General features: G+C 40.1%; 1 protein-coding gene across 5 annotated transcripts in view; it reads left to right on the forward strand.

Annotated features, from left to right (window-relative positions):
• Positions 1-14,437, forward strand: part of enah (ENAH actin regulator) — a 179,097-nt gene that overhangs the window by 90,920 nt on the left and 73,740 nt on the right. Inside the window, exon 1 of one of the 5 annotated variants that reach the window (XM_083898367.1) lies at positions 12,720-12,964. The exons of the other annotated variants lie outside the window; for them this stretch is intronic. Within the exon in view, the coding sequence (XP_083754493.1) occupies positions 12,889-12,964 (76 nt within the window). The 5' untranslated portion in view covers positions 12,720-12,888. Of the gene's footprint in view, positions 1-12,719; positions 12,965-14,437 lie in introns of those variants that run through there. 5 annotated transcript variants of the gene reach the window in all.

Below are 14,437 nucleotides of genomic sequence, written 5' to 3' on the forward strand. Positions count from 1 at the left end.
AAGTGAGAGTCACTAATGGGTTTGGCAGAAACGATGATATGCGTTAATTCACCACAAAGACAGAGAGAGAGAGAGAGAGAGAGAGCTGCAGTTACAAACGTGACTCTTCTTAATCAAAACTTCCATTTCGAGCTGTCTGAACGCACAGCAGGCAGCTAATGATAGACGGCTCCGGCTCACAGCATGATTTAATGGGATGATGCATTTTTAACCCGAGAGCCCGAGTTAGCCTGATTGGTACTTACATCTGGTAATTCTAAATCATTTCTAAAACCCTATTAAATTGAGCACAGATCTAACTGGCAGCATCATGGCATCACACACACACACACACACAGCTATTCTTCTTAAGACACTGCATTGACGAGCATTAATTTAGACTGCCTTAAACTTAACCATAACCAGTTAACGCCTAATCTTTACCGATCCACAATTCACATCTTAGCCCTAAACTTAACCAGTTCCACAGAAATGATCAGGTTCTGCCTCATCAGGACCAGGTTTTCATGGTCAGGTCTTCCTGAGGACTACAGGTCCTGAAAAGGTCAGTGTTTATGCCAGAAAAAGGTCCTAAATGGGCAACAAATAGAAGTAAAAACACACAAACACAAACACACACATATTTGCAGGCTGTATTTTCAGTGGTTCAGTGGCGCACCACGACCTTGCTCCTTCGAAAACATGCTCTTATTACGTAGCTCCATCCTCTGGCTGTGTGTCTACGTTCTGTTAGTTGCCAGAAGGGATGTGAGGGAGGGAGGGAGGAGGTGACTGCATGTCTCCTGTGGTGTTCTGTGCTCACATTTATGCTCGCAGCGTGACCTCTAATCTTCACCTAACATGCGTGAAGCTGAACTTTCTGGTTTCTTCCTTAATTTTTTTTTATGTTACTCTAATGACTTTTTGTTTTATTTGTATGATTCCAGCTGCCCCTCCTCTCCTCTCTTCTCCCTGTAGCGTCCCCTGTTCTCTCACCATATTCACTAATTAACCTGATTTTCATGCTCCTCATTATGCTAATTGGTGCTAAGAGGTGGATGTGTGTGTGTGTCGTTGACTGTGAGGACAACATTTGATTTAAACCTGTCTTTGTGGGGACATTTTGACATTATGAGGACATTTTGGCTGGTCCTCACAACTTTATACGGCTACTTTTATTGTTAAGACTTGGTTTTGAGTTAGGGTTAGGTATTTAGTTCAGGCATTATGATTCAAACCTCTCTTTATGAGGACATTTAAACCTTGTGAGGATTGTTTGACTGGTCCCCACAGCTTTAACAGGCTTTGAGGGTTGGTTTTAGGGTTATGTATAGGCCCTAGGGTAAGGAACTAGGGAATGTCTACAAGTTCCCTATCTCAGGATGCTGAAGACGAATGTGTTTATGTGAGAGAGACAGAAAGAGAACTTGTCACCCCAATACTATGAAAACAAATGTTTCAAGTAAACAGGACAGAATTGTAACTAATGCAGGGTTAAATTTCAACGCACCTTTCTTATACACATTCTCTATCTAGAGTAAAAAAACCCAGAAAGAATAACACCATGGGAGGAAAACAGATGTGCTCACAGTAATGAGCTGCTGCTCACTTACTTTACTAAATATCAAGAAAGTCATTATGAAGAATTTTGGAAGTCCCCGTTTGTTTTGTCAGTCCTAACTGTGCAATTTATTTTAATATTTGGTTAGATGTGTACCCCTCTGAATTTTAACTCAGTGAAATCCCAACTCCTGTGGTAAAGTTTGCCATGGATACAGGTTCATAAGATGTCATGAAATGTAAAGGACTCACTCGCACACAAACGGCACTAAAGGCCTGAAGGAGACAGGCAGTGAGATGTTCAATTTATATCTGAAGAGACACACTATTAAACCAAGTTCAGTGAATGTCAGTGTTCTTGTTATCACAGACTTTCCAACAGTTGAGCTTCATAGAGTCTTCAAAGGTATGATGTGACTCTTTACGTGGTACGAAGATTAAAGCAACACTAAACAATATTTTAAAATGAACTGAGTTTAAATTACTCTTTAATAGGGAAGACAGTGACCAATCTCAGAAACTCCCCTCACGAGGGATGCACGATACAGTAGGCTTTTTGCTGATATCGATATGCCGATATACCAGGGAATATATATACAACATATAAACATGTATTCCTGAGCCCAACTGCAAAGATCATTTCGTCAAAATGTTATAACATTTTGAGTTCTCATGTCGTAGCAGTTCGAGATTCAAAGGGTGCACTGCAACACACTTCCATAAATGAGTAAATGTATGCTAATATTGGTCCTTTGGGTCTTCAAAATCCTTGAACATGTATAAAATTAGACATCGACTGAAAGCTCTTGGATTTATATATCTTGTTCTTCATCGTCTTTTGGCTTTAGGGGTTGCCAAAGGGGATTTGGAAGTCTTTTTCATACGAGATGCACTTCCTTCCATTTATCCAATTAAGTCAATCAATGGGGAATATGGATTGGGTACCTTGCTCAGAGATACTTCAGCCCTTGACCTGTCAGGATTTAAAGTGGCAACCCTCCGGTTACAAGCCAAGTTTCCTTTCCACTAGGCCATTGGCTGCCCCGAAGTGCTTGGATTTATATAGTTTATCTGAAAATAGAAGAGTTAAACTCATTACTAGTAAACAGCCATAATACTCCTCTCTGCTTGTACGTCTCCCATGAGTCTCAGTTCTTGAACCTGTGAAATATGGTTTTGTTTTCATAATCCATAGTTGTTTTTCTGTGCTGTGTTAGAGAGCAGGAGAGCCCTCACTCAGCTGAGAGTGGCTGTATGTTCAAACCTCTGTCATTTGAATTGTCTGTGAGCTTATGTAAAGGCTGGCAGCTCTCATTATACAAATGCTGTGTGTTTGTTGTGACTTTGATCCATATACCTGTGCATGAATGTTGAGGGTATTTGGCCTGGAAGGTCCTCGATTTCAATGTGTAAGATTTTTCCCCTGGCTTTGCATTGTTTAAATAATACAATAACACATGTAGTGAACAGATTTTTTTTGTTGACATGGCTCTATTCATGTGCAACGAATGGAGTGAACTAAATTATGTGTGAAAATCATTAAAGACTGATGAAGCTGTGATGATCCCATGTAATCCTCTGTGTCCATATTTGTGTGCCAGCAGTGTTAGCAGTCTGAACCTGTCTTTGATGCCTGCCACGCTCGTCTGTTGCATATCTCCTCTGAGCAATCTGCCTCCTGTAATCTGGCATGACATCGTTGTACTCATTTAAGCAGACATTGATGCTTGTGACTCCTAACATGTCTGAAGAGACATACATCAATATACTTAAAGGTGCCATATGTAAGAATGTGGCCAAAAAAGGTTACTACATTCAAATTCAAAATACAGAGGTCTTTTAGGTTTCGTTTTCTGACGTAACTGGCAACCCGTGGTTGCTCGGCAGCTGAGACTCTACTGACTGCAATGATTGGTAGACGGCGGTAGGTGGCGCCACATGCCAAAACATGATTTCAAAACATAAAAATGATTTGCAGTCTGCAAAAAAAATGTTTTAATGCAAATATTTTGTCTGTACTGTTGTTGTTGGTGAGTTCAGTTTATTATATGAACATTATTTCTGAGTCTCTGTGACATATTAGGAGGATTTTATGGCCAGTTGCTTTAGATTTATTACATAATGCACCTTTAATTTCAATGGTTGACACTGAGTTTGAGGTTAGTGCCACCAATGGCAGTCCGTGTAAGTGCAAGCTCACACTACATACATTTAGGGTTGCAAAGGAGTGGTAAATTTCAGAAACCTTTGATAGAAACTTTCATTTGGGAGTTTTGGGAAATATTTCAAGCATCAGATCTGATTGTTTTAGCTAAGACTATGCTACAAATATTATTTACCAAATATATTTAAGTTCCCAACTATCAATTTTGAAAATTTCCAATGCATTTTTGTTAATTCCCATAAATTACCATGAAGATTTTTGCATCCCTAAACACGTTACATTTAGAGTCATAGGATCATCATAGGAGAAAGTACTATAAGTCTAAGTCTTGTGATGGTGAATGTTTGCAGTTGCTGCAATGATTAATCTAATAATTGATTCATGGATAAATCATTTATTTATTTCAAAAATGGACAGTGTATATTCATGAACATTTCAAGGAATGTAAAATACAGGATTATAGCCAAAGCTAATTTATATCCTTAGTCCCTGGCAGGCTGATGGTCTCTATAAGTTCAGTTAAATAAATAAACAAGTTCTCAGATTTTTCAGCTTATTATTATCTGGTTTCTTTGCGCCATATGACAAAGAAATCATTCAACTTGAATGATTTTGGTTTGTGGACAAAAAGACATCTGAGAACTTCATTATTTCATAATCATGTATTTATTTATCTAAAGTAAAAATAAATCTCAAGAAGTAAAGTTATCGTTAGCTGCCTTCACCTCATTCTGGTTTCTGATTGGCTGGGTGTCTGGATTCACCACAGTTTCCGATTAATCAGCTACCTACACCTTTAAATATCAGACAGCAACTGCTGATCGGCGATTAGGGGTGACTGGCAAAGTAGGCTTTTTTTGAAAACTTGAGTGACATGTTATACGTTCGCCATACATGCTGTAAACACAAAGTGATTCAAATTAGTGTTCTTTTGACTGTTCAAATATCACAGTCAACTTATACTTAATTGGGTTTTTCTTTGGCGAATGCTGATACGTGATCTTCAGAAATCAGTGCAGTTGATGCTAACTACCAATACCAATTCTGATCAAATATCCGGAAGAGCGGAAGTCCGTAGTGTTCTATTCTTGACTGCACAGTGCAGCACAGAGTTCTACACAAACCTCCAGCCTCAGAGGATTTATGTGTCCAGTGAATACATTTTATATATGACGGCAATGTGCCGGCTAGAGTCAGCAAATGATGGCTTGATTGATTGAATGTTTGAAACTGAATACATTTTGTTTGTGGACAAAACAAGACCTTTGAGAACACTGATCGACATTTTTCATTTCATTTTATGGACCAAACGATTGAGAAAGTAATCGTCAGATTAATGGATTATGAAAATAATAGTTAGTTGCAGCCCTATAAAGGATACTTGCCCAAATATTTGGCCTTAACTGACTATATGAAAATGGCAAAAGGTCTAGCTCTCATCAAAAACCCACTAACATCTGACTGTTGTTTGCAGTGAGAAAGGATATAATTGGCATTTACTCCCAGGTCAAATGGCTCTGCAGCACACGTGGGTTTTAATCTGCTGTGGATGTGATTGGCAGTTATTTATACACGACACCCCGGTGACCGTTAATTTATTCCTCTTCTACTTTATACTGACAGCCCACATGCTGACTCAGCACTATTGGAGCAGTGAACGTTCCTTGTCTATCTCCTTCCCCTGCTTCCCATTGCCTCAGCTGTTCAGTGAACTGCACACAGAAGCCAGAGGAAAGCAGCCGGGTTTCCTCTTTCACTCCACTGTCTTGCGAGTATATTTGTAGTCCCGACAGCTGCTCTTGGTGGCATCTAGTCCACTCAGAGTCATCTGTGGACTTGACAATCCTCCCGGCACACGGTGACTCTATCACTCACTGGGTGGGTGTTAAAGTCCTGCTGCATTAGAGAAAGACTCAAGTCAGGTATTAAGGCCTTGCTGTGAGAATGATTATCATGAAGCTCTTAGTAGTTATTTTGATACCTTAGCTGTGATGTGCTGCATTTCTTTCACCATAAAAGCTTCCATTGGTCTGACATGATTTCCCACGCCACCTTATAAACAGCTTATTGACAGTGAAGATGAGTTTAAACAATTAATGCCTTCTTTATTTAATCTATTTTCCAATATCCATTGGCATATACACTCAACAAACATATAAATGCACAAAGAAAAACTTGTAGTTATGTTATGTGACAAAACAGAGTAACTATCCAAAAATAACAGGACAACTTTATCAATAAAGTGGCTTTAATTTGCGAGCATTAGGATCAATTTCAAAACAAAAGTCTTGGAGTAGTGGCAGGAAGAACACAATGGGGGTCGATGATCCAAATTCACAAACTTCAATAACGTGTGTGTCCACCATTAGCCTCATGCAGAGCGGTTCACCGGCGACGCATTGACATCACCAGGTTGTCGATCGTGGTCTGGGGGATGTTGTCCCATTCCTCCTGCAGAGCCACTTGAAGTTGGCGGCCGTTCTGGGGAACTGGAACTGGAACCCGCAGGCGGACACGCCTATCGAGAGCATCCCAAAGGTGTTCGACAGGCGACATGTCTGGTGAATACGGCGTCATTCAGTTGTGTTGCCACAGCTGTAAATGCTCAACCCAGCACTCAGCATGCCAATGGCACGCTCCCTCATGATTTGTCACATCTGTGGCATCTTGACAAGTGACAAAAGTCCACATTTTGGTGTGCCCTTTTATTGACCAGACCATAAGGAGTGTCTGTGTACTGCCATGCTCCATGACTCTGGTGAGTTGAAATACTCAATCTGAGATTGTAGTCAATAGGAGTGGCCGAGGGACACTGGACTACTGGGTTTGAGCAAAACAAATAATTCCATAAACAAATGCATCAAGAATCTGAGCAAATGTCATGACATTCTATATTTGTTCACCATTTCAAGTTTGTGCGTTTATATTTTTGTTGAGTATATATTTTTTTATTATTAAAAAAACATTGATCGACAACGTTTTTTTTAATTATTATTAAATAGTTACCGTATATTTTATCAGATGGAGGAATAAAAGAAGATCGGATGGGCCCAAAAAACCCATATTGGTGGACCCTTCAGTTAGACAAACAGGAAATCACACCATCATCAACATGAGCCAGAGAGTTGAGTTTAATGGAATAAGAGAAACACCTGGATGAGCACATAAATGGCAGCCATTCTTTCAGCTTGCATTTATAGTCGCTTTCACTTTTTATGCCCGATCTTGAGTCCACTCTCTTCTCTGTGAGCTGAGAGCACTTTCATTAACATTTATTAGCCCTGAAAACGGGAGACGTCAGAGAGGGAAGTAGAGCAGACATGAGGAGAATTCATTTTCTTTTTAATCTCAGTGGAAATGGGTTTGTGTGATAATTCCTTTTTTCAAACAATGTTTTACTGGACTTGTGTAATCTCTTTCACTTCCTGCTCTTGTCTAGTTTTCTGGACAAGAAGAAAAGACGTGAAATGAATCAACTGAAGGATGTGAAAGAACAAGATAATGGATGACATATTTAATAATGAAGTTTCTCCTTCTCCACTCAATATTTCTAACTGAAGCAAATTAAAATGTTACCATCACTTACCTGGCTCAAAACCTTTCCATATTGCTGTGGTTACAATTAACAACATGTCTTAAACTTGTCATTATGATATTAAAATGCTACATTTTAGTTGTGTTCGCAGAAACAAGGGTTTGGACACAAAGCACACCTCCAGTCAAATCATGTGGTGCCTCTAAACAAGTGAAATCAATAAGTTAATATACAACAAGAAAACCTCACAATATAAGAATAACGTTTGTTCTGAATCAGCTGTTTATCATAGATCATCTTACAAAATGTTCTTCTCATACATTCGCACAGCAGCATGGTGCATTAAAACCAGAGGAAGCTCAGCTTCAATTGCTCAATTTGCTATGAGACAGAACAGAATAGGTTTCTTCACTGTGGTGAGGGAGACGCTGATTGGATAAATGAGGCAAAATCGTCACTTCCAGGGAAACTCAGCATCTCTGGGGGTCAATGCAGCAGTGGGCGGGCATGGACGCTGGGCTGATGATTGGAGGAACTGTCAGAAAGGCAGAACCATTTTTTTGATTGACAGTGTTTAATGAATAAATATATGAATACATTACGGACTGCAATGAGCTTCCCCTGTTTCAAAGACCAGCAACTCCCACTGCTAATGATACGCAACACATTTCTTGTTGACTGATTATCAAAATAGTTGGCAATTGACTGAATTCATCTTTTAACAATTGATTAATCGACGCAGCCAAATCATGTTACGTTAGACGGCTGAGTTGCCAACATACAGGGGAGTCACGAGTGAGAGCAAGCAGCCAAGGACCAGTCAAGTACCCATCACAGATACAAGGAAACTTTTGAGTGGCTCCTCCTGTAACTGGTGTCCCACAGTCTATATTCAAGCTCCCCTAAAGCCCAATTTATACTCTTGCGTAAAGTCGACGCAGAGCCTGTCGGAAAGCCTCTGCGTCGTCTCCGACTGCACGAAATATTGGCGACAACGGAGACAGCAAGAGCTGCGATTGGTCCTCAGAACAGGCCGAGCTAAGCTGCTCTGTACCGGCTCACTGTGCGCACCGAGCGTCCACAGAGGTGGAGCTGATCACCGCCGACAACGTCGCTGCCAAACTATAAATACGTCATATCTTAATACACACAGCACATGTTTAGACTCTAAATGGACAATTTCTCGCCTCAAATTATCTTAAAATCTGCGTTCCGTGACACAGAAAAGTGAGAAACGGCCACTGTTCCAACAACAACAGTCTTTCTCTCTCTTTCTCTCTCGGACGCCATTGCTCACTGTAGCCAAGGCAAGGCAAGTTTATTTGCCTTGCCAAAATCACAACAACCTTGCGCAGCGACCCCTACTGATTGGGCGGGAATTTGCAGCGCGTATCCGTCCTTCTCAGAAGTATGAAGGCTCGAGGGGTCTCCGTGGTGACGCAGTCGGATAAAGCATTCCGCAGTCGGAGAAGTATAATGTGGCCTTAAGGCCCAAAACACACCACGCTGATGGTCCAATGACGGCCAACAAGAAACTCCAAGCCTCCAATTTGCATGTACCTGGAAAAAAATGGAAACCAACGTATGCCCTTTGCTCTCAGTGATCTTGATCCTTGTTCCTAGCACTCCCTTAGCTGTTTATTTGCATTTAATGAATAACGGCAACCACATTGCACTGTAGGTCACCTCGTAGATATGGCTAATAATGCCTCATGTTGTTGGGAATTGCATATTCTTTCATGTCCCTCTTTGAAGTTCACTTTGACCCAGATAACTGAACAAGTGCTTCTTGATGATTTCAGCTTTTCAGAGGTTTCACTGGGGAAAAGAGTAAATGGACCAGCCTGTCTTTGTTGTTGGTGATTGGTTGACACAGAAAACCAGCTTAGCGTTTAGAATACTCAGTGTGTGTGTGTGTCTTGTATTTGTTACCTTTTAAGGACCTTTTCTTGCATAAACCAGACCGAAACCTGGTCCTGATGAAGCAGAACCTAATTTCTGAGGAACTGGTTGGGTTTATGGCTAAGATTTGCATCGTGGTTAGGTTAAGGTTAGGGTGAGACGTCACCAACTGAATGGAAATCAATTCAAGTCATCAAAAGGATAGCACACAATTGGCTCAGAGCAAACTGTCATCATTTTAAAACTGGGCAGATTTGATTATTTGATTCTTATTTTAAAGACTTGATTAAATATTACTTATTCAACACACAACACATTTTTTTTGTCCTCGGAAATTTGATAAATGCTGCAAAGTTACTAAAACTTTGTATTTTTTAATTACCTATTTCATGTTAGCATTATTTACTTGTATTTCAAATAAAAAGTGGTCAACTTAAACAAAGCCTTATCCCTAACCTTAACCCAACCAATATTCAAATTATTAGCTTAAAACTTAACCAAACTTAACCAGAAATAATGTTCTGCCTCATTAGGACCAGGTTTGGGTCTTTATGAGGACAACTGATCCTGACAAGGTCAGTGTTAATGCCAGAAAAGGACCTAAAGAGGTAACACATACAAGTACATCTATAAATACACATACTTACGCACACTTGTCATGTCATGGTGTTGAGTTGGATGATGGTTGGGATTAGGAGAGGGACTGATGGGTCACAGGTCCACAAAGCTCTGCTCTGTTTGTCTGTGTTGTGGTTTGTCCAGTAATCCACTCCTCTCAGGCTGTGGAGGGGACCGGGTGAAAAAGAAAATAAATAACAGGAAGTCAAAAATGGAATGACCCTTGAATGACTGACAGGAGGTAGATGTGATTTGATGTATGTGGTCAGACCTGTGTCTCTGTGACAAACTGTGTAGCTCGACTTAACTGTGCATGGACATGTATTGATTGTTTTGAAGTGTCAACAGCTCACAGCCTATAAATCCAGCCTGTGTTGAAAAGGCTGAAGGAAGAATGTGACCAGCAGCACCACTGTCATATCAATCTATAGGAACGATGGATTGCAGCAGCCCTGTTGTTTTAGCTGTGTGTCTTTTTTTAGTCTATTGGTGGACACACACAAACACAACTGTCTTGTTGATCTACTGAACTACAGTATGTCATTTACACATCACTCAAAGTTCAATTACAATTAAAATGCAGTGGATATAGAAAGACGTAGGGGTTTTAGAGTTTCAAAAATCAGGGTTGCTGATGGATAATTAATGCCAAAATTCTTTTTTCCCTCCACCTGATAAAATATTACTGTTAAATGATAACAATAGGGCTGTAACAATATGCGTATCGCAATCGAAATCGCGATACTCAGAGCCACGAACCTGTCTCGTGGCGTGAGAAAACAGAATCGCGAAACGCCCTTTCTAACTCCCAGTTATTTTTCCAGTCAGCCACATGATATGAGCTGTTAGTGCTACCACACTTATTTTTATTAGGGGTGTCAAATTATTGCGTTAATTGTGATTAATTAATTACAGTCATCATAAACACATTATTTTTTTTAATCGCGTTAATCTCTTCTTTACTGATGTCCTCAGTACTGGGGGCAGCGTCAGACGCAGCGACAAAAACGTCATAAAACCTAACTTTAACAAACACAGACATGCTGCATACCCACAGAAAGGTCAGAAACTCAGCTAAAAGCACATATAAACCATTCTTATGTTCACCAAACACAGTTAAAACACTGATGGATCAAACCTGCAGGAGCGGAAAAAACCTGTTACAGCGCACACATTGAAAACGGCACTGGAGCGTCAGCGTGTTTATGTAAACAGCGGAGAATTCACAGATTCCAGCGGTACCATTTTTATCACCCTATGCACAAGATTCATGGATCCAGCCCCAAAATAAGAGCAAAACAACAACTGACTTTCAAGAAATACAAGCGGAAATGTTGTCTTACCTTTACTGTTTATCAAAACAAGTTATTTCCACTGGAACAAAACTGCTTCCAATGAAGAACTACACTTCCCAGCATGCTTTGGGGAAATCTCAGTCTGATTGATCATTTACTTATTTTTCAACAGTATTATTTTGTTACAGAAAAGAGAGAAATCTTTGGTTATTTATTTATTTATTTATTTATGTTCAAATCTGTTCACAGTGTTCCAAAATATGTGCTATTAAATGTTACATTAAGTTGCTATATAAGTAAATACTTTTTTTTTTTTTTTTTTAAATCATGGAATGTATCGAATCGTGGGTCAAAAATCGTGATACAAATCGAATCGTGAGTTTGTGTATCGTTACAGCCCGAGATAACAAATGTTAAAAAAACGTTGCTCAGCGTCAGTAATACCTTTCATGAACAATGTCATGGTCTGTCTCTCCAATCTACATTTTATTCAGATTCAGGAAAAACTTTATTTATCCCTGTGGGGCAATTCAAGGGCAAAGAGCAGCACATAGAGGGGTACAATATATGACAGTGGAACAGTTTACAAGTGTGGCCAAATATACAACATATACATACATATATATATATATACTCTAGATACATTATAGCACTGAGGTTTGTGTATTAAAGTTCAGCAACAAGAGAGTTCAGGGAATTCAAAGAGTTCAAAAGGAGAACAGCCTGGGGAACAAAGGTCGCTCTCCTCCTCCGGACACTGTAGCCTGCGACGAGGCGGCAGTCTCTCGAACACAGGAAAAATAGCGTGGGTGGGGTCACTGAGGATCCAGGCAGCCATGCCACGAAACCCGCTGACCCGTTTTAGTATTTTCAGTGCAAATAATGTATAATATAATCATGAAATACATGAAGCTGGATGGACAAATGCAGTTTAGTGACTTAATGGACAATGCAGATTATTAAAAAATTGCAAATATTGGCCTAATTGATGAATCAGTCTATCTCTCAAAAGAAGTAGAAAGTGTACCAAGTACTTATATATGCTGCTTGCTGACACAGAGGAAAGAATCAATGATGGAATGGATTGTTGAGACGTTCTGACAGGACGAGCAGAATCGACCTCTGGTCTTTTTTGGCTGCACAGTCAGACTCTGATTTGACAGCAGCTTGTCTCCACACAGACGCGTGAAAACTTGTTAAATGGGGCTTGTCACTTATTTTCAGTCCTCGTGGTCCCTGCCAACAGTCGGCCATGTGGCCCTCGATCGTGTGAAACTTTTGCAGGATGGAGGGGGTTTGAAATCTGAGAGAGACTGGGCTTCACAAAGGTACAAAGGTACAAAGACACACACACAGTCTCTTCCCACTCGTCCCATAGAGACAGGCTACGTCCCAGCAACAGAATGAGTTTGTTTTTCTGCAGGTCACGAGACTGGAATCATGGTGTAAACATTTAGGGGAAGCAACATCATCACATCATTCTGGTATGTGTTTATGGGTTTCGGATCTCAACAGCCTGGCATCCCCAACCCGGCACCCCCCCACCTTCTAACCCCATGTCTGCCCGCCTGCCCCACTTTTCTTTTTCTTAACAAGCTCATGGTGTTGAGCATCAAAATTTAGATTGGTAGAGACGCGGACTTGAACACTTGAACAGCAGCAGACGGACAGTGGTAGCAGAGTGAGAAGTCAGAGAAAGAAATCAGGTTTAGGTTAAACAGAAAAGGGAGGATAAAGCCAAAGAAGAGGTTCATTAGCTTTGTGTATTTTTCTTGCTGTGGCTGCTGGATGCTTTGGCAAAACAAGGACCCCCCCACCCAGCGTTAGCTGCAGACATGCCTGCCACAACAAGAGTCCATCGATTCTCCCAGGACAGACAGAAGATCAGCCGCACTCAAATCATCCTCAGGAGTGAGTACAGTCAACCTGACAGGACAGTTGGATAGAGAGGTTTTTTGGAAATACTCCAACATTGTACTCTGTCCCTTTCTGATAGGAAGTCTCGTTGGTGCTTCTTTTGTCTGCTATTAGGCTTGATGGGTATTTTTTCCACTTTAATTTCCTGCAGTGAAAATTCCTTTGCTGTGACTATGTTGCTGAAACAACAGCCACAGAAACATTTATTTTGGAATGTTCGTCAAGCAAAAGCAACAAACACCAATCATCCTCTGTTTGTTGTGACTTAATCATGATCATCTGCTGTTTTTTCTGTTTTTCAAGTCATTTTAAACTCAATGTCTTTTTGATTTGTTGACACATTTCCAGATTAATACATGCAATTTATTAAGAAACACCATCTCACAAAACTAATATACCATGTAATTACACTCAACCCAGTACAGACAAAATGCAGGTCAAATAGTATTAACAAGAGACAAGTGTCCAGCAATATTCCACTATGATATTATTATTATTTAAACAGATGCCCAAACCTTCATTATGGGCATCTGGGATGTGATTGATTCAAACTCATATTTTTTATAGCACTCCGATTGTAAAAGTTTATATAACATAATTTAAGGGACCATCTTGACTGTCGAGATTAAAATGGCACGAACCTACAGGGAATGTTGATGTTAGGACTAAGCTGTCTGCTGATAACTGCAGTTGGCTGGATCACCTGAAATGTCTTTGATTTTGGGGATTGTGGCTCTCTGTCCAGAGTCATGGTCAGATGCTGTTGTTTCATATGCAACAGATTACGTCTCTTAAACTCTCTGCTGATATTGACTCAAGTTGTACTTACTACTTACTTGTTATGTTGTACTTGCTGAAGTATCAATTCTTTCACCAAAGCGACCCTTAAAGAACAGCCAAAAGGAACTGCTCTGTGATTGGTCAAACTCTAACATGATAGGACAGAATAAGCAATAAACACTGTTTTTCTGTCCATCATGTGAGAGAACTTAGACGATCAGCAGAAAGCATTCTCTTGATCAAACCATCAATTGATTTCATTGTTTCCTCATAATTTGCTTTGAGAGCAATTATGAAACTCTTAATGGGTTATCATTGAGTTACCCATTACAATAGACTTGAGGAAGAATAATCATGCAGATATTCGCCAATTTTATGATATTTGTCATTGGCTGATGACATGATACTGAAGGCTTATTCTTAAAACTGAACTTTTAGTTTTGTGTGGATATGTTTGATCACTGCTGCCATGGACATCCATTTAAAGTGAAGTAATAAACAAAGAGGGTGTCACTTTTTATTGAAATATGTTCTGTTACACAAGCTTCAGACATATTTGAGCTGAAAGCAAGGTTTTACTTGTCTGGCCATGGAGCTCCTCTGTAGTTGTCATGTAAAAACAGTTGGTCCGCTGGAGGGAGGAATGACACAGTTGCCATGGTCTCCTGATCTTTGAAGGGGGGGAAA

This window comes from Microchirus variegatus (assembly GCF_963457635.1).
Source record: "Microchirus variegatus genome assembly, chromosome: 12".
Classification (NCBI taxonomy): domain Eukaryota; kingdom Metazoa; phylum Chordata; class Actinopteri; order Pleuronectiformes; family Soleidae; genus Microchirus; species Microchirus variegatus.